This window comes from Lissotriton vulgaris, chromosome 1_1 (assembly GCF_964263255.1).
Source record: "Lissotriton vulgaris chromosome 1_1, aLisVul1.2, whole genome shotgun sequence".
In the NCBI taxonomy this organism is placed as follows: domain Eukaryota; kingdom Metazoa; phylum Chordata; class Amphibia; order Caudata; family Salamandridae; genus Lissotriton; species Lissotriton vulgaris.
In genome coordinates this window covers 1,359,773,985-1,359,798,511 of record NC_141685.1, presented here as the reverse complement: position 1 = coordinate 1,359,798,511, position 24,527 = coordinate 1,359,773,985, and the positions used below count along the sequence as shown (strand labels likewise).

The following is a 24,527-nucleotide window of genomic DNA, read 5'->3' as shown; positions in this document are numbered from 1 at the left end:
TCCACGCGTAAGGAATAGGTCCAGGCTCTTGTCCCCAGGACCTAGTTTACTTTACAGATGAATACTAAATTTTGAGCGCAGTAGGAACACTAGTACAGCTCCTAGCTTGGGTACCTGTCCATATGAGTGTTGCTTGATATGTTCTCCATGGAAGGCGAGCGCATCTTCAAAGCTCACATCACTCAGACCTGGTTCTCCTTACCTCTGTGACTGCTCACTTCCTCCTCACCCCCATGTACATGCAGGCCGTGTTCTGAGTTAAGGGAATGGATACAAGACATCACATCTCTTACTTCTGTCTGCCGTGCCTGGGTGTCCTGGGAGCTGTTCCTGGGGTACGGATAGTGCATGCTCAGGCCCCTGTCTCGTGGTGTCCCATCAGACAGCGCTCAGTGATGGTAATGTGAACAATGTTCATGTTTCCCACACTTGGTTATTCCGAGAGATGTGATTCTGGTGCAGGTACGTGCACTGCTTACATCCGAATACCCATGGTCTGAGTGCATAGCCATGCAGTACTCGTGTTCCACTCACACTGTGGATCTGGGTGCTCTTCCCAGTCTTCTGGGGGCAGGAAATGGCCACTAACAATGTTTGAATTGAATTGAAAAGGGATTTATCCAGCGCAACATTGCCCATAGGCGTCAAGGCGCTAACGATGGTATAAGCTGTGAGGAAGGGGGAAGGAATTACAGATAAGTCTCCCTGAAGAACCAGGTCTTCAGGGCCTTTCGAAAGAGAGAGTAAGCCTGACTGACCTTTAATATCCGCCGGAAGAGTATTCCAGATCTTGGGGACAAGGGAGTGGAAAGACCTCCCGCCCCATCTGGTTTTGTAGATTCTGGGGATCACAAGAAGATTTTTGTTGGCAGATCGAAGGACCCTACCAGTGGTATAGGGTGTTAACAAGGATTTGAGATCTTCCGATCCGCCGGAATACAAGGCACGGTGAGTAAGACAAAGAACCTTGAACTCTATCCTGGCCTGCATAGGGAGCCAATGAAGATCCCTCCTGATGGAGGTTGCTGATGAAAGTCTGGGGGCATCAGCGACAAAGCGAGCAGCTGCATTTTGTACCACTTGCAGGCGTTTTACCTGCTGTTTATTTATACCCAAGTACAGTGCATTACAATAATCTAACCTAGAGGAGATTAGTGCCACTGTAACAGTTTTCCGGGCCTCTGGGGAAAGATAGTGCACCAACTTCCTCAGGGTTCTAAGGGCTCCACAACAGGTGGAGATCGTCCTGCTGACCTGTTTGTCGAAAGAGTTTATTGTCGAAAATGACACCCAGATTCCGAGCGGACTGGGAGGGCTTAGGACAAACCCCAAGAGCAGGAGGCCACCAGTCCATTGACCATATCTCTTCTTTGCCTCCGAAGATCAGCACCTCTGTTTTTTCCCCATTTAATTTGAGGAAATTCCTCACCATCCAGCCAGCAACTGCTTCCATGCAGTTTCTGAAATTCCGGGCTGTGAGTTCGGCAGAGTGTGAGAGGGAGACCATGATCTGGGTATCATCGGCATAGGATAAAACTTCCTGCCCAAAAGATCTTACGAGTCTGGCAAGCGGTGTCACATAAATGTTAGAGTGTGGGGCTCTGGATTTTCTTAATAGCCGCTCGCCTGACCTGCTACCCAGAATATTGAACTTTTATTGCCTTTTTCCCCAAAAGTGAGTTCTTTTTTTCCCTTCTTTCTCTTGAATTATTTCTGTTCAATCATTCTGCAGTTATCTATCTACACATGTTACATAATAAAGAAAAAAGGCTGTCCTAGAGGAGACCAGGTTGTAGGTCAGTTTACCGCACTACACCCCTATGTTAACCTTCAGTGTGACAAAACTTGCCTTTCCTCATTGCCACAGGTGTAATTAAGTTGGTCCTGGGTAACACTGTGTGGCCCTCATCCATGTGTTTAAAACAGAGGGTTTTAAAATTAGCATAACATAACACGTCAGTGAGACCCGTTACTCACAGATTTTATTTTCTGTTTCAGTGTTTGCTGCAAACTGTTCACATTTGGGCTGCAAACACCAGTGTGCCTCTACGTTAACAGGGCCTGCCTGCTACTGCGAACGTGCTTATGAGCTGGGAGAGGACGGCAAGAGCTGCAAAGGTGAGTGAGTGATCTCCAATGGAAACGGACAGCATTGATATTTTTTGCCTGCAAAATGAATAATTTCCTTTGAGGAGTATCTGCACTTTTCCCCTTTTTTAGGCCTTGTCTACATGCAACTTTAGCGGAGTTCTTTCAAAGGGCTTATTGTGTACAGTATAATACTTAAATAGACAGGAAAGCCAACTAATCATGGTCCATGGGTCGACCCAAAGCGCACTCAACTCATTTGCTTGCTTCTTATTCAGTGGGTTTCCTTCCTTGTCCTGGTGTTTGCTTCTCCTTTTCTATTTTACAGTATTTCTGATTAAATAAAGTGTATCCTTCTTCTGTTTACATTCAAGGACCTACTTTTATTTCTTTGTTCTTTCTGATGGATGCTTCTAACCGCAGATTTCTCACCTTGTGAATACCCCCTGTGCCACACTGGATCTGAAGATTTTTCTCAGCTATGCTCCCAGCAGGTGGCATTGTGTGTCACCGTGTCGACTCAGTCTCACCCCAGAAGTGACGCCAGAGCCACATATAAATGCCACCCCTGCATGCTGACAGCCGTTCCTTTCTTGCCGTGCCTTTGGGCGCAGATCCGGAGCTCACTCCTAAACTTTTTTTTCTTATCTTTCAGTTCTCTAACGAATGTGTTTTCTCTAAAGAGTGCACAGGAAATTGTTCCCACCAAAAACTAGATTGTTTAGGCATTGTAGGGACAGGCACAGGCATATGTTTGCGACAGACCCTCCGCGAGATACGTCTCTGGTACCTAGGATCATCGCACGACTCATTCTCGCAGGGTGCATCCATATGAACCCCAAAGCAATCCAGGAATGCAAAGTCATGCTCTACATCACCAAAACACCATTGCATGGTGCGTAAGGGGGAATCTAGGTCGAAGTTGAGGATGCCATTCCCATTACGAGCTCATTTCAGCAAAAGATCCATCTCACATTCCAAGTTGTCAGGTAAGTCCAGGTTAAAAAAAGCACAAGACGGTGAAGGAGGGTTCACCCTCTTCCCGCCAATCTGGACCAAAGAAGTTGGTCGGATGTCAAGATGCCTATTGTATTGTATTTGCATTTTTATAGCGCTTACTACCCCTGACGAGGCGTTAAAGCTCTTTTTTGGCGAGTAGCACGCTACTCCGGGACCCATAGAGGATTAGTGTTGAATTAGTATAGTGAAACATGCTAGTACATTTTAAGTGGTGTCTCTCTCCGGTTTCCTTTCGAAGAACAGTTTCCACAACTTTTTGGACCCAATTCCACAATTTATCCTTATGCATCCATTGTTTCCAGATCCATTGGCGACACTGGAACTGGTAGTGTTTTTTCAAGAAAGGCATGTTTCAAATTTCCTTGTCCCCCTTTTAGCACCCTCTGGTTTGCCTTTGGGTCTCAAGGGTCTGAAGAGGCATCCACTTGAAATACCATTGGCGAATCTATCCTCAATGTAATCTGCACCTCTGGAAGTCTGCTGTGGGGTCCTCTTGGAATTCAAGCTGATGCTCGTTCTGGATGAGCCAGAAGAGTGCGCTACCCAGAAACTCTGGGCATGAGCATTTGTCCTCCGATCAGACTTCTGCTTTGGGAGAATCTTCCAACTTAGCACAAAAGCAGGGTCCTGCACCCATGACCTTGCAATCCACATCTCTGTGCATGGAGTTTGTGCGGTAGCAGTTGGCTGCTTTACCAATCTCCAGAAGTAGTGGATTTCATTCTACCAGCCAGGTGTTGATCAACAGAAGCTTTTTACACAGGACGCTAGGATAAGTTGGTGGCCTAATGTAATTCCTGCTTACAGATGCTTTACAGGGAAGTTGTCGGACTATCAGCTTTTGATACCGTCTTTTATCCCAGCTAGGACTCGCTGTGTGCACTGTTAAATATTATTTAAAGGCCCTTTCGGCCTTTTTAGTTTTACGTTCCCAACCATCCTCCTTTATAGCACCTTAAAGTCTGGTGCATATGTTCCACCCAAGCCTTTTGTAATGCTGCTGTCCGACCTTAATTTGTTTTTAAGTTTCCATATGTATACCCCATTTGAACAAATGCATCGCTGTCATTTGCGTCTCTTGACTCTCAAAGTTGTCTTTGATATAGCGATAGCTTCTGCTCTTCGCTTGTGTGAGCTTCAAGCTCTGTACGTCCTCTGTCCATCCATTCTCCATGCACCACCTTTTTCTCATACCAACTTGTGCTGCAGACTAGAATTGCATTGTTACCGAAGGGTATGAAACCTTTTCATGTGCACCCCAAAAGAGCTTTTACATAGATGTACCAAGGGCCATCAAGTGGATGATTAGCTCTTTGTGGGTTTCGCTGGGAAACAGAGAGGTAAGGCTGTGCAAAAAATGACCATATTGAGATGTATTGTCCTCTGTATTAAAATCTGTTATGTACTGGCAAAGAAGCCGCCTCTGGAAGGTCTTGGGGCTCATTCCACCAGAGCCTAGGTTGCTACTACTGTGATGCTATGCTGAGTGCCTTTCCTGGACATCTGTTCAGCCCTGGAGTGGGTGTCAGTCCGCACGTTTACGAGGCACCACTGTCTTGATAGCAAGATCCGGCGGGATGGCACTTTACTTCTTTGGTCCTGTAGGATTTTTCTGGTCTGCGCCATTCCACAAACCCAGCACTTTGAAAGGTACTGCTTCCATATCACTATTCACAAGCCAAGGAATCTGCAGTTAGAAATATCCATCAGAGGTACAAGTTACTTAACTTCAGGAACGCTCTTTCTGATGTATACTGTATCTAACCGCACATTTTTCACTGGCTTCCCTCCCCCGTTAGGTGCAATGGACTTCATTGCATCTATAAAAAGGTCCATATTTAGAGATATGTACACTGTCATATGATCACTTATCAAGCTCCGTGTCTGATGGCGCAGACACAGTCAAGAAAGAAACTGAAGTCCGCGTGCACTGGTGGCACTACCTAGGCAGGGCAGAGTCACTATAGACTCGCACCATGCCAGCTGTTGGTGAGTGGGAGCAAAGCTGAGCAAAATCTCTGGATCATTTTGGGCCTGGGGCTATTCACAAGGTGAGGAATCTGTGGAAAGATAGAGCATCCGCCAGAAAGGGCATTACTGAAGGAAATTAACTTGCTCTTCGGCACTCCATGTAAGTGCAATAGTGGGTGTTTTTCTTTCTCTTCCCCACTTCCCCCCTGCTCTGGCACCTTCCCTCCCAACTTTTCCTTTGCTTCTTCTGCTCCCTTGCCCCTTTACTGTCTTTTTTGGCGGGCTGGCAGCTGCAATTTGCTACTGGACCTCTCCTTTCTCTGTAATGTGCTGAGGCAGTTTTTATTTTTAATTTTTAATTTTACAACTCCAAGATAGGCATCCTCCGCCTCTGCCTTGCAACTGTAGTTTAAAAGAATGCATACCTGCCTTGTGGCACTATCCTGTGTACATTATGAAGGTGGCAAAAATATGGCCCCTGAAGCATCATAATGCCTATGTGCATGGACATCATCATGCTGAGGCTTCCCTTTTTTTTTCTTTGTGCTGGTTCTGCGCTCATCATCGGCAATCAACATTGCCAAATTCGGAAGCGTGAATAACTTTGCAAAGTAGCGACCTAAGGGTGTTGCCAATGCTTGTTTTCAAACAATTTTTGTGAAAGGTTAAAGAACAGTATAAGATAAAATATATTTAACAAAATAAATGTTTATCTACTTCTGCATTTCTTACGTTTACTCTTTCTAAACTATATTGAAACTATCCACACGCCATCCACAGGAGAGTAGCTGTAATTGTTATCTAAAAAGGATATAAACATTCTGAAAATTCGATTAAAACATTTAAATAAAAAAAGCATTGTGTTCCTTGTAGACTCTTGTAGACGTTTTTACAACAGTTCTATTTTCTTTTTTTTTTTTGAGTTTCAGTGAATGCATGGAACAACATCTTAACATAAATGGTAGAAACTGAATAAAAGCAAAACATTTTTAAAAAAATCATGGAAAAGACTCCGTGAAGCATTATATTGCCTAGGAAGCAAGGGCGCAGCAGCACTCTTGCAGAGCATGTTTTCAGAGGGGCCAGTGAAGTTAGAAAACGCAGTGACCTGTGGGATCCAATCTGCCAGCAACTATGTCTTTGTAGACACTGAGAGGAGGATGTTGCTGAGGACACTCATTCTAAGCTAGTTCCTATCACTAGGCTTCACAAAGCTCTTTTTATTGCCAGCAGCATTCTGCCACTCATAGCTCGACCAGGTGTGGCACTGCAACCGCATGTTTAAGGCAGCAAATGCCTTCCGCTCTAAGATAACATTTAAGGCATTTATAGTTTCTTAAATATATCAAACTATAATAAAACGTTCGGTAGTAAATAATAAGTGAACAGAAAATATTTGAAAAAAATGGTAGAGCCCGTGAGAAGAGAAGAGCGAAAATGCCCTGAGAATGAATATATATATATATATATTTTATAACAACCTGCAGTTTGGCGTAATACTATGCTCCCAGAAGATGATGTTTATTGTAACAAGATCCTGTTTCCAGTCTGATGACTACATATTTGTAAATTTGTAAATAGACGAGGATTAATTGCTTTGGTTCCCAGTCAGTGGTAATTTTAGCCAGCTCTCTTACTTTCTTCCCTCTAGTGATCTGTAAAAAATTATTTATTACAGTATATAATTGAATCAAAAATTATCCTTGATGTACATTGTAAGTCCAGAACCGTATTCGAATTTGTTTTCTAACCTATATAGTAATATGGGTGAACACTGTGGATAGAGTAATTGACATGACAGATCGCAACATTTTTATATCATCATTCTTTTACATTTTATATTTACATATGCACCAGCTTGCACATTAGGCACATAGTTTGCACTTTATATAAAAGAAAAAATTGAGAAAAAAATGTTTTTGCTTATTTGCACTATAATCTAGATAGGATTTTGTACTTGTCGCATGACCGCAATATGGATTTATCCAGTTAGAGTATTATTAACAGACGATATGATCTGGTATTGTCAAGGGGTACAATTGGATTTATCCAATAATATGTAACTTTTATCTAAAAATTGTATTTGTTTTTTAGAACGTGATATGAATTGCTATGATGAAATATTCATTTTTATGCTTATATTCAGCAGCAATATATCTTGTACACAGTTATTATCTGTGTGTGCTAATGGATCCCCTGACACTGTGAAAAATGTTTAAACTACCGAGTCTGTTTTCCATTAAGACTGTCATGTGACCCATCAAGTCCTGCAAGAGGTGTGGTTAAGGACTCTTTAAATGCTAGATGGCGTTTTTACCAAATGACACGTGAGCAAGGGCTTTCCAGCTCGAAACGCGTTGTGTGTGGGTCTCACCTGAATAAAAATAACATCGCTACCCAAAAGCTACGAGGTCTGTGTCTCCTTCCTCGCTGGAGCCGCCGAGTGTGTGCTAACTGGAAGTGGATCGAGTGTCCGGGGAGATATATATATATATATATATCTCCACACACTCTCCTGTGCGTATACTGCTGCCTCTCTCTCGTGTCACGCCACCCCAATGGACTACTCACATGAGTAGGTCTCGTAACTTTTCTCCAATGTTCCTCTTTAACCAAAAGGATGACGACGCCTTGTGTAGCTGTCTCAAAAGTACTTTATTTTGACCTTCTCAATTTTTAACTTTTTATATAGTGCGAACGAGACCCGAAGATATCGCGTATCAAAGCGCTTTACATGAGCACCAGTTTCATTACATGAGGACACATTCATTTTTGTTAGACATGGGGAGATTACGTGATTTGCCCAGAATCACAGGATGTTGAGTGTCATTGCCGAGACTCTAACTCGGTTTCCCAGCTTTGACATCAACCACTCTAGCCTTAAGGCTACATCCTCTCCCCGTTTCATCTAAATATGTTTTAGGCTTTGGTCCAAAGGTTGTAGCTGTGTTGTGGGGCATAGTTGAGTTTGATGTAGTTTGATGAGATGAACTGTAAGTTTTCTGTGCCATTCATTAGCTTGCTTGTTCCTGTGCTTGTTGTTTTCAGACTTCGATGAGTGCACACTGTACGGAATGTGCAGTCAGACCTGCACCAACACCGAGGGGTCCTACACGTGCAGCTGTGTGGAGGGATACCTGCTGCAGCCCGACAACCGTTCCTGCAAGGCAAAGAATGGTATGTTCCTGCCGGAAGTGAGATGTGGATATCTTCGGTCTGTCCCCGGCCATTCTTTCATTTTGTAGCCAAAACACGTTGTTAGATGTTTAGAGATCCGGCCTCGTTTTCTGCAATTACATAAACTTGTTTATGTTGTCTTGCTGCACAAGGGCAGTTGGTAATTTTTGTGGCGCATTGGTTTTCCTAGTTTGTACTCATTCAACTCTGAGAAATGATATTACACGGAACTGATCAATGTTAGTTTTTGTGATGCAACATCCATCATTTTGGAAACCGGCCTTACAGTTTAAAAAGCAGCTTTTTTGCTTGTAATCCTTGCTTCTAAACTACTAAAAATGTTTTACCGTGTGTTAAACAGTTGTGCCAGCAAAGCAACGAATACTGTACTGTTCGGGACACTTGTTGACTATTGTAGAAATTAAACCTATTGATTTGTGATTGATTTGCAACTGAACATTTCCTGTCCTCAGTGGGTTTTAATTTTTTTTTATTGGATTGTTTGTGGCCAAACATGTTTAAATACTTCAACGTAGCAGGCTCCCCGTTACCTTTTAAGTACAGTTATAGTCAATGCGCAGAATCGAGATACTGCCGATCAAAAGATATCTGACTGAAAGACCTTATTACATAGTGAAAGTTCGCTTTTTCACAGCTGCGACCGTTTACTTATTTTATTTATTTATTTATTCAAAGTTTTATATAGCGCGAACAAGATCCTTACAGATATCAGAGCGCTTCACATGGACAAGGTAGGGGCAGTAGGAATGAACAGAGATAATGGGAGCAGTGTAATAGTCATTAACATGGTAATAATCATAACATACATAAAACATATGCATATACAATCAAATAAACAAGTAATATAAGACAGCACAAGTCGTTGATCACACTACAGGGGTGTTCAGGTACACCTTGGGTATGTGGATGGCTTATACCAGTGTTATAGTATATAGAGAACACTGAGTGAGGGCAACGGGAGAGTGGATCAGTAAACCAGCGTGTATCCTATATTAGTCGGTAGACGAGAGTAGCGTAGTAGTGTCCCCATCAAGTAGAAGTATGGTGCCAAGGGACAATGAGAACAGTGGTACAAAGCAATGCAGAGTCACTGATCCAGCACCTGTGAGGTTCAGGAGATCTTGGCCAGAAGGATGCTTTTCACCTCTTTCTTGAAGAGTGTAGTGGAGGAGATAAGCCTTGTTTCAGGGGGGAGCGCATTCCAGATCCAGGGTGCCATTCCTGAAAAGGAGCGCTTGTATGTTTTCTCTTTCCGGAATCTACAAGGTTTCAGGAGTAGATTCAAAGTCTGTTCTTGGATTGGCCTAAAATCGAGGATGCTTCTTGTGGGATTTCATCTTGCCACACAGAGCCTGAATCAGTGTTTGTTACTCTACTTTAATTGTGATGGGTGGTCCTGGCATGGTTTTCTTCATCAGCCTATTGAGTATTTTAAAGTATTCTGCCATAAAGTGGCAACAGGAGTTTGCCAATGTTAGGGGTGTTTGTCTCTGCAGCAGATCCTCCTGAGGGGGACTGAGGAGCAGCGTATTGGAAGAATGGTCATTTTAGGTCGTCTTTGAAGCAATTAAAAGCTGCACATATAAGTACTTTCATTATGGTCATTTCTCGAACTGTACCTTTTCTAATCCCTTCTGCAGAGCCTGTGGACAGAATGACAGTCCTATTGATTGCCAACTCTCAAAACATCTTGGCCACATCTCTTACGGGAGTGCAAGTCCCGACCATTACCCCATCAAGCACCAAGCAAACGACAGCCATGGATTTCAACTATGCCGAGGAGACGGTGTGTTGGGTGCACGTGGGCGAGAGTGCTGCACAGACCCTACTGAAATGCGCCCGAATACCCAACTTGAAGGGCTTTACTGATGAACGGACCATCAACATCTCCTTAAGCCTTCACCGTAAGTACCCGGCATGGTGGGACAACGCTAGGATTCACAAGCCTTGGGTGGCGTTGGCTGTGGTAGAATGTTGAGAGGATTTCTTCGGAGGTGGAGATGATACCTCGGGTGTGTGTGTTTCACCTAAGGTTGACACCTGTATGTTTTTGTTTACCGTCATGACCAGTATTTTAATGTCCCCGCCAGTACTCCGATTAGAAAAATTACCTAAAGCTGGTATTTTCCTGTTATCGGTACATACTTTAAACAGTAAATAAAACATGAAACACTTTAAGATGTGTTCTAGAGCTCATTAAATGATCCCTAAGGAATAATGAAAGTAGTCAAAGACAAAAAGGCCATGTTAAATACGATTTCAGCCTATTTTAGATAATGTTCTATTTAAGCATCCTGCTTCAGCCTTTAAGAATCTCAATGTGAACAAATGGGCGGTATTTTTTTCTGGCAAAGGTGACAACCCTGGTGGCACTACACTCCTCTTCCATAAGTCAGGGTGCATGCAATGATCTGTACAAACAGTTCGGGCAAGGGAGGGAGCAAGATGGCCCATAGATGGCAGCCCGAACACACGACAAGAGTTAAACACACTGACACAGATAAAATAGCTTGAACTTTGGCTGATGGGATGGCTTCTGCACCTTCACCGCACTGTTTTTGGTAGGTCTTCTGTTTTAGTAATTGCGCGCTTTGTAGTATGACATGATCTTTGGACTCCGCAAACACACTTGTGGCCTTGCAGGGCCTATGATTAAATAGTGGATTTTGCATTTGTACTCTGGCTTGTGCTACGAATTTCCCATAAATTGCGAAGTTTCTTTCTGAGCTACCTGGACGTCACAACCCGGAATCGCTGGTGGGTTTGGCAGTGAATTCTAGCACGTCCGCCAGCCCTGTTTTTTTAGTGCTTGCATATGTGAAAGGCGTTTTTTAAAGACCTGAATTAATCACATAACCAAATTGTGCTGAAATGCTATGGTTGTTTTTGTTAAATTATAATTTTAAAGAATGCGTCTGATGGTAACTAACATGTATCATCAATACACTACTGTGAGGGCAGACTGGGAGAGCAGGCACCATGACTGAACCTTTTGAAATCATAATTCTTTAAGGAACGCAACTTTAAAGCATCTGTATTCTATCTCAATTTTTTAAGATTTAATTCACTGGAATTTTAATGTGAAGAACAACCAGAAAACGTTTTTTTAAATTGTTTTATTATACTCCATTTTGGGCTGTTCAGTTTTTTGAAAGACTACTGATGGTGAAATGGCTGGGGGTGGTCAATTATTATAAGGCAAGAGAGATATCACCCACTGTACTAGATCAGTAAGCACCCTTAATCGGGTCACATCGTCTGGTTTCCACTCTGATGTCTTACTGTCACCCTCCCCACAGGAGTGTCTCTCCTGCCCTGTGATTGACTACATATCTAGGGCACCAATGTTCTGTTCTGATCCCAGATTCCCAAATGTATCAGCTCATTTTCTGTTCAGCTGTCTCTCCCTCTCCTGATCTCCTAAAATTTAAAGGACTTTCACCAATATTATCCTCCATGTGCTGACAATCCCTGTGAAGCCAAGCCAATAGATCTCACAATTGAGACCTGTTGACTGTGCCAATGCTTTTTGGTGATACTGTATGGCATTAAAAAAAAGCAAACATGTTCTTTTGTTGATGCTGCTCAGCATCATCAAAAACCTGAAAAAAATGCGTCCTAAAGTGATGCACCTATTGAGTGTACACATCATGACTGGCACCTGCATAATTCTGTTGGAGCGTATGTGGGTAATGATGTATGCATAAGCATTCATCACCACATTTGCACTAGCCAGCTGAATGATGCAGCCCTCGTTTTATTTCTTTTTTTATTTACCGTTGCAAGATGGTAGACTCTTGTAGAACAAAACCTAGGTGTAATTTGACACTGAATGCGATGGAGTGCAGGGTCGGCTACCCCAACCAGGTTTGTCTCCGTCAAAGTTTTTACCTTCTGACTACAGTCCTTTACGTCCCAATCTACCACAGGAGTACAACTCTAACGTCCCCTAGGATCTCGGGGGCAGCACTTAAAACTCACAGGGTGGTAGCTAGAGTTCAGACCCGGTCAATTTACCACTAATCAGCTTGGTAGTTGCAGGAAAGGCCTTTTGTAGCTTTTTGTATCTGTGTAGCTTGCACAGAAGGTTAACCTTATGACCTTTGGATTCCACTTCTTTATTCTGGATACAAGAGGGAGTACAGATCCAGTACTGCACGGCTCTTCTCATGTTGCAGACAGAAGGTTCAGTCCGCTTATCTTCCTCCTGTCAAGAATGTTCTGAAGTGGCTGTCTGGAGGTGCCACTTTTATGTCTGGCACGAGCTAGTGAGTGGGAATGACCACTGAGGACGCCTTAAACAAATGGGTATCGATTCCCCAGGCTAACCCTATCCACTTTATGCATTTTGAAGATGGCCAAATTCTATGGCCAACCCAAAATTTGGGCTCTGGGGGCTGGAGGTGTGTACGGGGAGTGTACTTTGATAATCTTGGTGTCATCCCATCTCTAATGCTATAATCCAGTTTTAGGAAGTCCCTGGACCCCCACCATACTCAGTAACCGAAGTCTGGTAAAACCAAAGCTGAGCTTTCAGCAACCATACAATGGATACACACAAATTTCTGTTCTGTTTCCCTCCTTTTGAAGTGCACCCCAAATATTATATCCAGACCTGTGACACCGCAGTGTCAAAAACTCCTAATCTGATTGGGGCCTGGCTGGCTGGCATGACGGTAGTAGCGCTCTGACCAAGTGTAAGCTAACATTTTCATGTGACAGGGGAAGCCTCTTATTAGTACACCCCAAATCTCAAATGAAAAACCTGAACAAACCTGTCAATCAGTATGTGACATTCAAAGAGGACGTGAGACTTTAATGTCAGAGAGGATTCTCACAGCCCCGCTCTGGTGGTCACTGTAAACCAGTTCTGGGGCTAGTACTTCTTCTCACTGAGGTTGGTGCTTGGCTGACTAGAAGTACAACAGGGGGGGGGGGGTAAGGGCCAGGTGTGAGGTGCATTTGCTTATGACAGGGGAAACCCCTTTGAAGGGCATCAAGAGTCTGGGCACGCCCCCCCGGGACACCCTGTCAAGGAGAGTAAGACAACTTCCAACATCCAAGGCCTGTCCTGGGAGCATTGCACACCTCATCACACGAGAGCTATGAAGGTGCCAGGTGACAGTTGAATACTAAGAGAAAGGCCTCCAGAGGTTGCAGGCAGACAAAGGTAGCTTTTTTAAGGTATCTTTTCTTTAATAGTAATGCCAAATTGGACTTTACCATTAATTTGGATGCTGTTTAACTATTAAGAGTCCTTGGAAATATTTATCTAGCTATTTCCTAGGTGGAGATATAATTGATGAGACTTAATATTGTATCCTAATGCTTTCCTATGGTTTTGCTAACCTTGCTGTAGTGAAAATGGCTTTTAGAGCTTTTTCACTGTAGGGACGTTTGACATTAACCTTTACATGTCCTACTTTTGAATATCATATACCCTGCCATAGTGAGCATTAAGGTTTACTTAGTGACCTAGAAATATTTTAAAGGAGGGTTTTAGGCCTGTGAAAAGAGTTTCTTTTGGCAATTCAAATTTGTAGTTTAAGCCTGCACAGCCAGGCTACTGGTGGCAGGCATGCAGTCCTGTTTACATTGTCACTGTAGTGGTTGGCACAGTGAGTGCTGCAGCTCACTGATGACTTTTAACTTGCAGGCCTTGTGTACTCTGTCTACCATATCCTAGGGGCTTATAGGTAAGTGAAATATGCCAATCGGGTGTATGCCAATTTCATCACGATGAAAGGAGGAGGAAAAACACCTTACCACTGGATAGCAGGGATAAAGTGCACAGAGGTCTATAGCCAGCAAAAATGGGAATTAACAAAAAAGACAAAAAGAAAAAGCAATATGTATAAATTGTAAATTTCCAACATTGTGTTTTCTACAAAAGTAACCCATGGACTCTACATTGATCATGTTGTGGAGCACGGGGTGGGGTGGTATTGATGCCAGAGTACCCCCACACTAACTTCCCTGAGAAGCCAGAGACTACACGCCTCGCTAACTCTGTGAGTCCAGTGTTAGACGGGTTGTATGTGGTTTCGTTTGATGAGTCCTAGTGAGACGGGCCCTGGGTTAGCAGTGGCAAAAGGCCTCAACTCCCTCCATTGTGGAGTGTCCTTTGGCCTCCCGAACGGGATATGACAGACCTAGTGTGTGTTAAGGCTCAAAAACTGAATACTCACCGACTTAAAGCCCTGCAAAACATTTCAAAGAACGTAGGAGGGTGAGCCAATGTTGACCTAAAATGTTTGAACATGGCCTCACAGGGTGCAGTGTGAGATATTCTGAACCCCTTCGTGGATAACAAGAGCGTTGTTGCAGTAAAGTGTCCATAACTCTGACTATTAAAGCTGGCTCAGGACTGGAATATTTTTTGTCATTCGAGTTGCAAATTTCTTACCCGAAAGCGTTGCATATTCATATAGCTCCTTAAAATATTTTCAGACAGTATCGTCTTTGTGTTCATTGAAGTAGACGGCCATGTGTCCAAAATCCGCTCTGGAAGCATATTTAAATCCCTGTTTAAGTCTGGCTGGCTTTGATAGCTCAGCCTTCGCAGACGTATTGTTACCAAATCTTTAAAAGATTGATAGGGTGGGTTCTGTCTCCACCCAGAGGATTAATACTCTCATCTCGTTTTAGGGGCTTTTAAGTGTATCATTCCACCTTCCAGGAAGCGCATCCATTGAAATGCAAGGAATACTATTTTACATCTGAAAATCACACCCAGACTGTTTTACATTAAATGCATCATCTCCTGTATGTCTACTATACAGGAAGCAATCATTTATGCTTATTTTCTCTGTATTGGTAAAGCCAGTAGGGAGACTCTAATGTGATAAAACATTTGTACATGGACCAAATAAATATCTTCTGCAAATACCTTTGTTTACAGCAGTGGCACTTTAAAAGGAGAACTGTTAGCCTAACCAATGGTTGTTAATTGTGAAACTACTCATTTGATGTGTTTTTTGGTAGCAATGCTTGAGTACACCAGAAGTATTTACAAAGTACAACATTAGTGCATCTCGAGATAAGCTATGCACACTTTAGAAGTGTGACCTTGTAATCAAACAAGGAGGCAGTGAAAGGCATATATAAGCCAAACACTCCCAAACCCAGAGACATAGATGTATCCACTAGTAGAGAAAACTTGGAAATTGAAATTGGAGAGAATATAAATCCCCATGGCCTAACAGTGTGTAACGTACTATGAAGCAGATGAATTGGAGCAAAGAAACCTATACTGCCTCCCTGTTGTGCTTGGTCTATATTATTCCTCCTTTAAGATCCTCCAGTCCTTCCACCCTTAACTCTTCCACCCTTAACTGATCAGATATGGGGAGGTCACACCTGAGCTAGGGATGGAAAACCCTTCAAGCCTAATAAGTTATGAGGAGCATTGGGAGAGAGGGGTATTGGCTGTTCACAGAACTGGGATTAGAAAAATGCAGCAAGGTCACGCTCCATCCGGTGCTTCGAGAAAAGCTGACCATATGATCAGGAACGTGGACATTCGGTCCTGAAGCTTGTACGTGATCTGTTGGCAGAAGGACATCTTGTGCATTTCAGGTTTTTTTAAAACCTTTATTTTCCAGTTTTTGCTGAAAAAAAGACATGACATTATAAATACAATGCAGTGGAATGCCTCAGCAATTTTGAAAAAATAAAAAGGAAATACATATCTGAAAGAACAGAAAAATACAGAACATATCACCAACTGATATCGTGTTGTGGGCAAAAACACCTTACACATCAATGAATAAAAAAATAACCTAATCCACACAACAATAACAAACAATAATCTGCAAGCAAATGTCAGTGATAACAAAAATCTAACCAATACCTTCAGGTGTGATGCCTGATTGCGATTAAGATTCGTGTGCTGCCTTACACCGGGAAATATAGTCTCTATATGGGCCCCATATATCAATTGGCCTGGACGAGCTGGGAAGCAGAGTACTGAACTCTTCACAGTTGCAGAACGCCATGCTGTTCAACCAAGAACGTAGTGTGGGGGCTCGCCTGCCACCCCACAACAGTGCAATCTCCCGTTTGGCTAGCAGGAAGCCCAGCGCAGCAAGCTTCCGGACCTTCGTGGGAAAGTTGACCACATAACCGAGAAGAGCAATCTCGGGAGTGGGCTGAAGCTGCATGGATAGAATGTCACCTAATGTGGAATGCACGCTCAACCAGTACTGGCGGATCTTAGGACAGGTCCAGGTGAGATGAGCAAAGTCAGCAAAGGGAGCCGAACATTTCTGACATTGGTGTGGTCTGGAGTTGTTGATTCTATGAGAACGGGCGGTTGTAAAGTACATCCGACGAAGGAATTTGAAATGAAGTAATTTATGTTGACTGTTCAAGGAGGTGTCACTGGTGGCTCTACAACAATGTTCCCACTGGTCGTCTGAAATCGGTCCTCCCAAGCCAGCCTCCCAAGCTGCCCGAACCCTGGAGTCATCTACGGGCCTGAGAGCTCCACACTGTCGATAAAGTTTCGAAATTAGGTGTGAACCATCAGGGCTCTGTATCAATAGAGTGAGGGGGTAAGTCTCGACCGGGGCCGTAGGGAAGGATAGGAACCTGGCCCTCAGAGCAGAGTGCACCCTGGTCAGAATGAACGTGTCCATAAAAGAATGTTCACTAAAGCGAGCCTCTTCTGATATTGAGAATGCATGCCCGTCTGGAAACAAGTCTCCGAGAGTGTACACATGGAATTTCTCCAGGGTGCGCTTCACCAATGTTTCCCCGGTAATCGAAAGAAGGGAGAAATTGGGTAAGGGTATAGCAGGGGAATATAATGAGTCCAGCCCTAGGAGTCTGCGTAACCTGCACCAGGCCCAGCAAGTGGTGGAGACCGTCTGAACATCCTGGGGGTCCCGAGGGAAACCTGTGGGGAGTATTTTAAGAAGTTGATGCGGGGAGAACCAGATCCGACTCTGCCTTTAAATATGGAATGCCGCATCCGGGTGGAACCAGACGTAGGCATAACAGCACTGTGCCACCAAATAATACAGATAGAAATCTGGGACTCCAGGACCGCCTCTGTCCATTGGCAGGATCAGAGTCTTCCAGCTGACCTGAGGAGCCCTGTCTCCCCAAACTAGACGTAGCAATACAGAGCGAAGTTGCAAAAAGAAAGCTTTGGTGAGGGAAATGGGAATGTTGTTGTTAAAATAATAAAAAAATCGGGGCAGAACCACCATTTTAATAATAGCAACTCTGCCTGCCATGGACGGGGCAGCCGTAACCACCTCGTGACCTGTGACTCCAATGCACTAATTGATCTGCCATAGTTCAGGCGGATCATTGAGGCGGTGTCAAGGTGAATATGGACTCCCAAGTATCTGACCGAATCGTCACACCATTCCAATGGAAATTCACATTGCCAGGGCTTAGTGCCAGTCGTAAGGGGAAAAATAACTGATTTGTGCCAATTGATATGGAGCCCGTAAAACTCACCAAACCGGACGATTTCCCGAATTAAGGGGGTCAGGTTGACCTCGGGCATTCGAACATAAAGAACAGTGTCGTCTGCATACATAGATCACAACAGAGGACCAGTGCAGAACTGCAACCCATGTTGGAGGTGATTTTCCTGGAATTGCCTAGCTAAAGGGTCCATGGCCAAAATAAAAAGAAGAGGGGATAAGGGGCAGCCCTGTCTCGTGCCGCGTGACAATGGAAAAGGCTCGGACAAAGTGCCATTGAGGCGCAGGCGAGCCAAGGGTTTAGTATATAATAGAGCCACAGTCGCAACAAAACACTCCGGCATGCCCATACGGCGCATGAAAGAAAGGAAAAAAGACCATTCAAGAGAATCGAACGCCTTCTCTGCGTCTATCAAAATAGCAGCAGCGGGGGTAGAAGGCTCAATTCTGTGTAGAACTGTGAACAATGTATGAAGATTGAGCGAGGTTGACCGACGCGGAACGAAGCCAGATTGTACCGGGGAGATAATGAATTCCATCAATGACAGCCTGATTGCTATGACCTTGGCCAGGATTTTATAATCCGAATTCAACAGGGATAGCGGTCTGTAAGAGCCACAAAGCTTGGGATCTTTCCTGGGTTTAGGCAAGAGAATGATCACCGCCTCACGGAATGTTGGGGGAAGGATACCTGCTTCAAGAGCCTTGGCGTAAACCTCCACTAGACGCGATACCAGCATGTCCTTATAAACCTTATAAAAGTCAGCCGAAAAGCCATCAAGACCGGGAGCCGAAGCAGCGCGTAGAGAGTCAATAGGTTCAACCACACTATCTGGGGTGATGGGAGTCAAAAGGAAGTCCTGCATATAACCTTCCAGGTAACCCAGGGCCACCTCGGATAAATAAGATTCCTCATTGCCGGTATCTCCGGACAGACAGGAAGTGTAAAGTGATTTATAATAGGAAAGAAAAAACTCGCACACATCTGGGGTGGAGTGCAACACTGAGCCGTCGGGCCCATTCATTGAGGTGATATACGCAGGGCCTCGGGTGGGGCGTAGAGTGTTAGCTAGGAGTTTAACCGGGCGTTCACCTTCTCCATATCGACGCGCCACGCTGTGTTTGTTGAGAAAAGATAGCTCCCTATCGGCCGCGTCTCTGAACTCCATGCATAGCTCAAGGAGGCGCACTCTAAGGGAGTCAGTGGGAACATCAAGCAATTCGCGATATTCCTCTCAAGATGATCCAAAGTAGAGCGCAGATTGCGCAGGACACCCGCATGCTTCGAGATGCAAACCCCGCGGATATATGCCTTAAAGCCCTCCCATAAGACTGCCCATGTATCGACAGAACCGGTGTTCAATTTGAAATAATCTTCAATAGCCTGACGGACTTCCTCGTTAACCCCTTCCATGCTCATGACGAGCTCAGCTCGTCATGAGGCACAGTTGAGCTGTGCTAATGACGAGCTGAGCTCGTCATGAATATAGGAGAATAGCGATTTCCAGCACAGGGGAAAAATAACCACAGCAGCGATGTGGTTAAAGACTGGGTCCATCAAGGCGCGGCCAGTAAATCGCCACTGCGATTTGCTCTTAAAACCACCCGCTCGGGGAATGCGTAATTGCAGGACCACCGGGGAATGATCAGATAGAGTACGGGGGAGAGTCATGATTGTCCCGATCCAGCCCACAACCCCAGGGGAAACTAGCCAATAGTCGATCCTCGTCCAAGTATTGTGGAACCCAGAGTAGTGAGTGGAAGCAGGATGATGTGAGTGCAGTTAGAAATCCACATCAACTTAAGAATACTGCGCACAGAGCTCCTGCAGGGCAGAACGGGCACGGGGTTTACTGTCAGGGGAGGTGGGTGCATTTCAGGTTTAGATTTAAGGATTTGTAAAGCGCATGGCTACCCTTGGGCATCCCAGTGCTGATGTGAAACAGGACAGGCAGATGTTGGCGCATGAGCCTAATGGAAAGGACATGTTTTGAGTCTCTTTTTGAAGGACGATTCGTTTTCAATCAGTCGGAGCTCTGGATCCATACTGTTCCACAGTTTAGGTACCAGGTATGTGAATGACCTTCCACCCTACCTCGATCTCTTGATTCTGGTAGTATTCATAAGAAAGTTCGACCCTGACCTGAGGTGGTGATGGGGTGAATAGCGTGAGACCAATTTTAGTACCTGAATGGGGCCTCTTCCATACATGGCTCAGCATATGGACTTCAATTTGATCCTGGCCTGGACCGGGAGCCAGTGAAGCTCCCTCAGGGAGGGTCTGGCTGATTGGTGTTTGGGTATGTTCGGAAGCAGTCATGCAGCTGGATTCTGTAGCACTTGCAGTCTGTTCGTGATGTATTTGAAGGAACCCAGATAAAGAGAGTTGCCGTAGTCAAGCCTTGGTACCACCAAGGCCTGCACAACCGTCTTCCTGGACTTCTCTGGGAGCCGGGACATTATTTTTCTAATCATAAGAAGTATCCCAAAACAGGTACTTGACAGTTTTTTGGCCTGGACCTCCATTGTCAGATTCTGGTCCAGCCACATTCTTAAATTTTTTATAGATGTTTTAGGAAGGGGGGCGTGGGCGGCCCCCCTTTAGCTGGCCAGGGTATCTCCGTGTGAGGGCTGAAGTTGCTGCCCAGAATCAGTAGCTCGGTTTTATCCCCATTCAGCTTGAGGCTACAGTCAGCCATCCCAAGATCCGATTTTTTCAAGGCAAGGGTTTAGTTGTCTATGGTCCGAATTAAGGGAATCTGAGGTTGAGACCACTAGTTGTGTGTTATCGGCATATGACATGATGGAGAGGCCATACTCCTGTATTATGTGGGCCAGGGGGCTAAGGTATATGTTAAAGAGTTTTGGGCTTAGGGAAGATCCCTGAGTGACTCCCCAAGGTGCTGAGAAGGAGTCTGGCGTGATTCCGGCCTCCATGCATTGAAAGGATCTCCCACTTAGGAATGAAACCACCCATTGGTTAGCTGTGCCTTTAATTCCAATTTCCTCAAGCCTTTGGATCAGTACTGTGTGGTCTACCGTATTGAACGCTGTGCTTAAATACAATAATACTAGCGCTGCGGCTATCCCTTGGTCTAAAATGTGGGACACTCCTCGTTCAGCGGAGTAGGTGAGCATCAGTTCCTTCATATGCACCCCTTAACCATGGTCAGACTGACTGATAACCATGATTTGTGGTGAGAATAAATGCCAGGAATGTCATTCATTGTTATCAGAATCCACAGAAGTAAACCATATACCCAACAGGACTGTGTCACGCCTCATATGGGCATGTTTATGGACTGCAGTATCCATCTGTAGGTGTTTGCCATACTTGGATTATGGACTGGATGGTCGGATTGTCAATCAATAGGGTGGGGGTATTTCCTGCATAAAGTGTAGCTAGACCAGCTGTGCTTCAGTAACTCCCAATCACAACACCGTCTAAAACAGAACATCCTTGTGCATGTCCAATGCAACATCTGCAGTTTCACTTAGTAGGATTCCTTATGTAGTAAGTTTAGACTGCCAGGTCGTCTGTAAGCCATCACTTCAATGAGCTTGAGCCTTGTCCTCCACTGGAAAAATCTGATACCTTTCTATATTGTCGGGTGTGTGCTGCAGAACGGTCAACAATAGTATACCCAGTAAATAATTAAGCAGGGGGCCACCACCATTTTTACAATCCGGACTCTTCCCCATAATCGTAGATGTGAGTGTGCCCAATGTGGATGGGCACGAAACGTTTAGCGATCAGCAGATTTAGGTGTCCATCTATCATCACACGCTCTAGGCCTCCTATGAGGAATACCTCTTGAGTATTTGAGTTAACCCCGACACTGTTGGACGTTATAGCCCTCAGTGGATGTTTGTGTGGTAAATCTGGAAATGGGCAAAGCCTCACTTTTGTCCCAGATAACTTTGAACCCTGCAAAGATGGAGTAGTTGTTCATCACCGATAGAAGTACTAGCAGAGATGAACCAAACTGGTGACGGTAAGTAGTTTTTCATAGGTGTACAGTAATATTTTTGAGTCTCCTACAGGGGTGTGGACACCCACTTTTCTCTGATTCTGCCATATGGCTGCAGACCGTGGCTGTAGGACCACTAAAATCAAGAGAGTAACTACGAGCATCCCTGACGTGCCATAGTCGTGCGTACTTGTTGTTAATTCTTTGGGTTTACCATAAATGTAGCGAGGCAGGATTCATAGGAGCCATTGTGATGTCTAAGAAAATCAGTCTGCTGGACATTTGGAGGTTTACACGTCTGACAGACCAATAATATACTTTTCTCTCCTGCACTCCTAGTACTCAATGGAGGATAGCCTACTCCTCACTTGGCACTCTTTACCTCCTTAAGGGAATCTTGTAGGATTCCTGGACGCATACAGGCCTCCCGCTACAAACTGCCTACCGGGAAGTAGGAGACTAGAGACTCCATCTCCACTTTGAGATCTTGTTTATGCCAAGAATAAAGCAGGTGCTACCTGGAATCGGATGGTTTACGTCCAGGTGATAGTTTATGCTTCGACGTCAGCCGTACACCGATTGGTTGGAAGCTCAGTGTGGACCCATCATGGATGGTGTCACAGAGGGAGGATATACTTCCACCAAAAACTGATGTTTCATCTGAGCCTTCAGAAGAGGAGCAGTCTACCTGCTGATGCCCTACCACGTGAGGTCACTACTGTCCTACTGGAGCCCGAATGCCGTCCTCCAGATCAGTGTAGTCGGGATGTGGGAGTCATTGGCCGAATCCCTGGATCCCAGGGTCCACAGTCCAGTCCCAGTGTACTGTGCTCCCCTTCACTCTCAGGAAGGATTAAACACAGGTCAGTCTATCGGTATTCCGCATCAGTTGCTTACGCTCTTTATCTTTCCATGTTGCGGTGAACACTGAATGTGGTCCTGAAGCTTTTAATGGGCCAGGGTTCCAAGGATGCGTTCATGCACACCCCGTGTGCTAAGGACACATTGGCGGTGCACCGCGCAGGCCTTTTCCCTCTGATAAGCTTGTTCTTTGCGTTTGACAGTCTTTGTTGCCCAGCGTGGTAATCATTAGCTGTCATATTAAATGTCTTTATTGACATTTTGCTTCTGCCGTGACCGATGAACACCCTTCGATCCTGGAAGGGCCTGGCTTATTGTGGAAAGGATTCAGATGGGAGCGGCCCTTTGTTGCTTTTGCTGGGGCTGAAAAGGGTACGGGTGACGAAATTGACAGAATCTAGATGTTTTTCCCTCTGTATCCAACGCTTCTGTGGGTTGACTCTTAAAGAGCAGCTGGAAAGCACGATGCAGGATCTGATGCCCACTGGACTAACACATTCACATCAGTGATGTGTGTGGCCCCATGGCCGCAGGTTCGAAGCCCACCCATCGCTGTCGACCTTATTATACCAGGGCAGCTGTGGAATGGATTACCATAGAGTTGGAAAGCAGTGAACATCTGTTCTGTCACTAGCCCCAATGAGCCCTTAGGATGCACGAGCACTCTCCTAATTGTAGCACGTTAAATCAGCACAGATCATTATAGAAGGTGTACTGCTGCTACATCTGGTGTGTGTGTGTGTGTGTGGAGGTGGGGGGGGGGGGTGGGGTGGGGTTGCCTGTTGCACAAATTTGGCAGCAACAAGCATTCGCTCGAAACTTTCACTAAACACGAATGCGTGGACTGCCTGGGTGTCTGACGTCACTCTCAAAGAGGACTTCTCTGTAAATCCAGAGCAGGCTGAAACCCATCTCGAAGCATCAGCCTTCGGCCTCGTCATCATCACGGGGCAACTGCAGTGCTCTTCCTCTAATCAAGCAGTTCTTTACCCGCTTGAAAGCGCATCGAAGTACTGCAGCTCTACAAAAATGGCAGTAAATCTTCTCTCGCGAGCACCCCCCTTGGGGAAAGGAACAGTCCCGCTCACGCAGTCCCCAATGTTTAGGTTTGCGTCCCCGCCTCCCTTACCGGTGATTAAACCTTGTGCCCATGCCTGTGCTTTCGCCCCTGCCCTGCGTGAGATCCTGCCTCGTTATTAATCCTTCCGGATGTCCGAAGGACTCGACGTTCAAACCCCCGGTGTCCTGTGAACAGGGGGTGGGCGGCGGGCTAACCCCGTGCCATGGTGCCATTGTGGGCACTGTGCACAGGAATGTTTAATAACCTGCGATTCTCTCTCCTTGGCCTTTAATCTGCTTAGTGTTGCTGAATCGGCCTTCTGTTTTCAAACAGCAAGCCCTAAATTGATTGCAAGTGGTTAGCTGCAGGGCCTGTATTTGCCTGGTGCTTGTGAGCGGCGTGTTGAGGCCTGAACGGCTTGGAGCGGCGTGTGGGTAACCTGAACTGGGGCCAGGCTGGCACTTACTGGCACCAGCCATTTACTGAGCGCGAGGCGGTCCTGTCTGATTGCGAAGAGACAGGAACCCACAGAACAATCTATTTAATGTAGTTACTTGTGCAAGAGCGAGCTAGTGAGTAACTGAAGTGAACTTCAGCCGCAAACCTTGCCTAATTCACTTTTTTTTTTAGCTACCTACAACTTCGACGAGCACAGTCTAATCGCAGCGTGTGTGAATGGTTGTTTTTGCATGTCTCTGGCAGTTCATTCGAAACCACACTGTTAGGGTTTTACCGTCTTTGCATACAGTTTTCTCAATTAATAATTTCGCTGAAAATACTATTCTTTTGTGTTTTTCATTAAAAAAAGCCCAGAATTGAAGCTAAAATATATGTGGAGTACAGCCTTCCCGAGCTGCACAGGGAAATATTGTTCAGGTGGTTAGAGCATTGATGTGGAGTCCTTCTGGAGCCAATGCT

The 24,527-nt window shown here is 45.0% G+C and overlaps 1 protein-coding gene across 2 annotated transcripts in view; it reads left to right on the top strand.

The window, feature by feature from the left end:
* The window catches only part of LRP1 (LDL receptor related protein 1), a 1,437,817-nt gene that overhangs the window by 170,367 nt on the left and 1,242,923 nt on the right, over positions 1-24,527 (top strand). For both annotated transcript variants that reach the window (XM_086966724.1, XM_086966716.1), the window contains exons 4-6: positions 1,999-2,118; positions 8,128-8,256; positions 9,918-10,181. In XM_086966724.1, the coding sequence (XP_086822850.1) occupies positions 1,999-2,118; positions 8,128-8,256; positions 9,918-10,181 (513 nt within the window). The remainder of the gene's footprint in view (positions 1-1,998; positions 2,119-8,127; positions 8,257-9,917; positions 10,182-24,527) is intronic.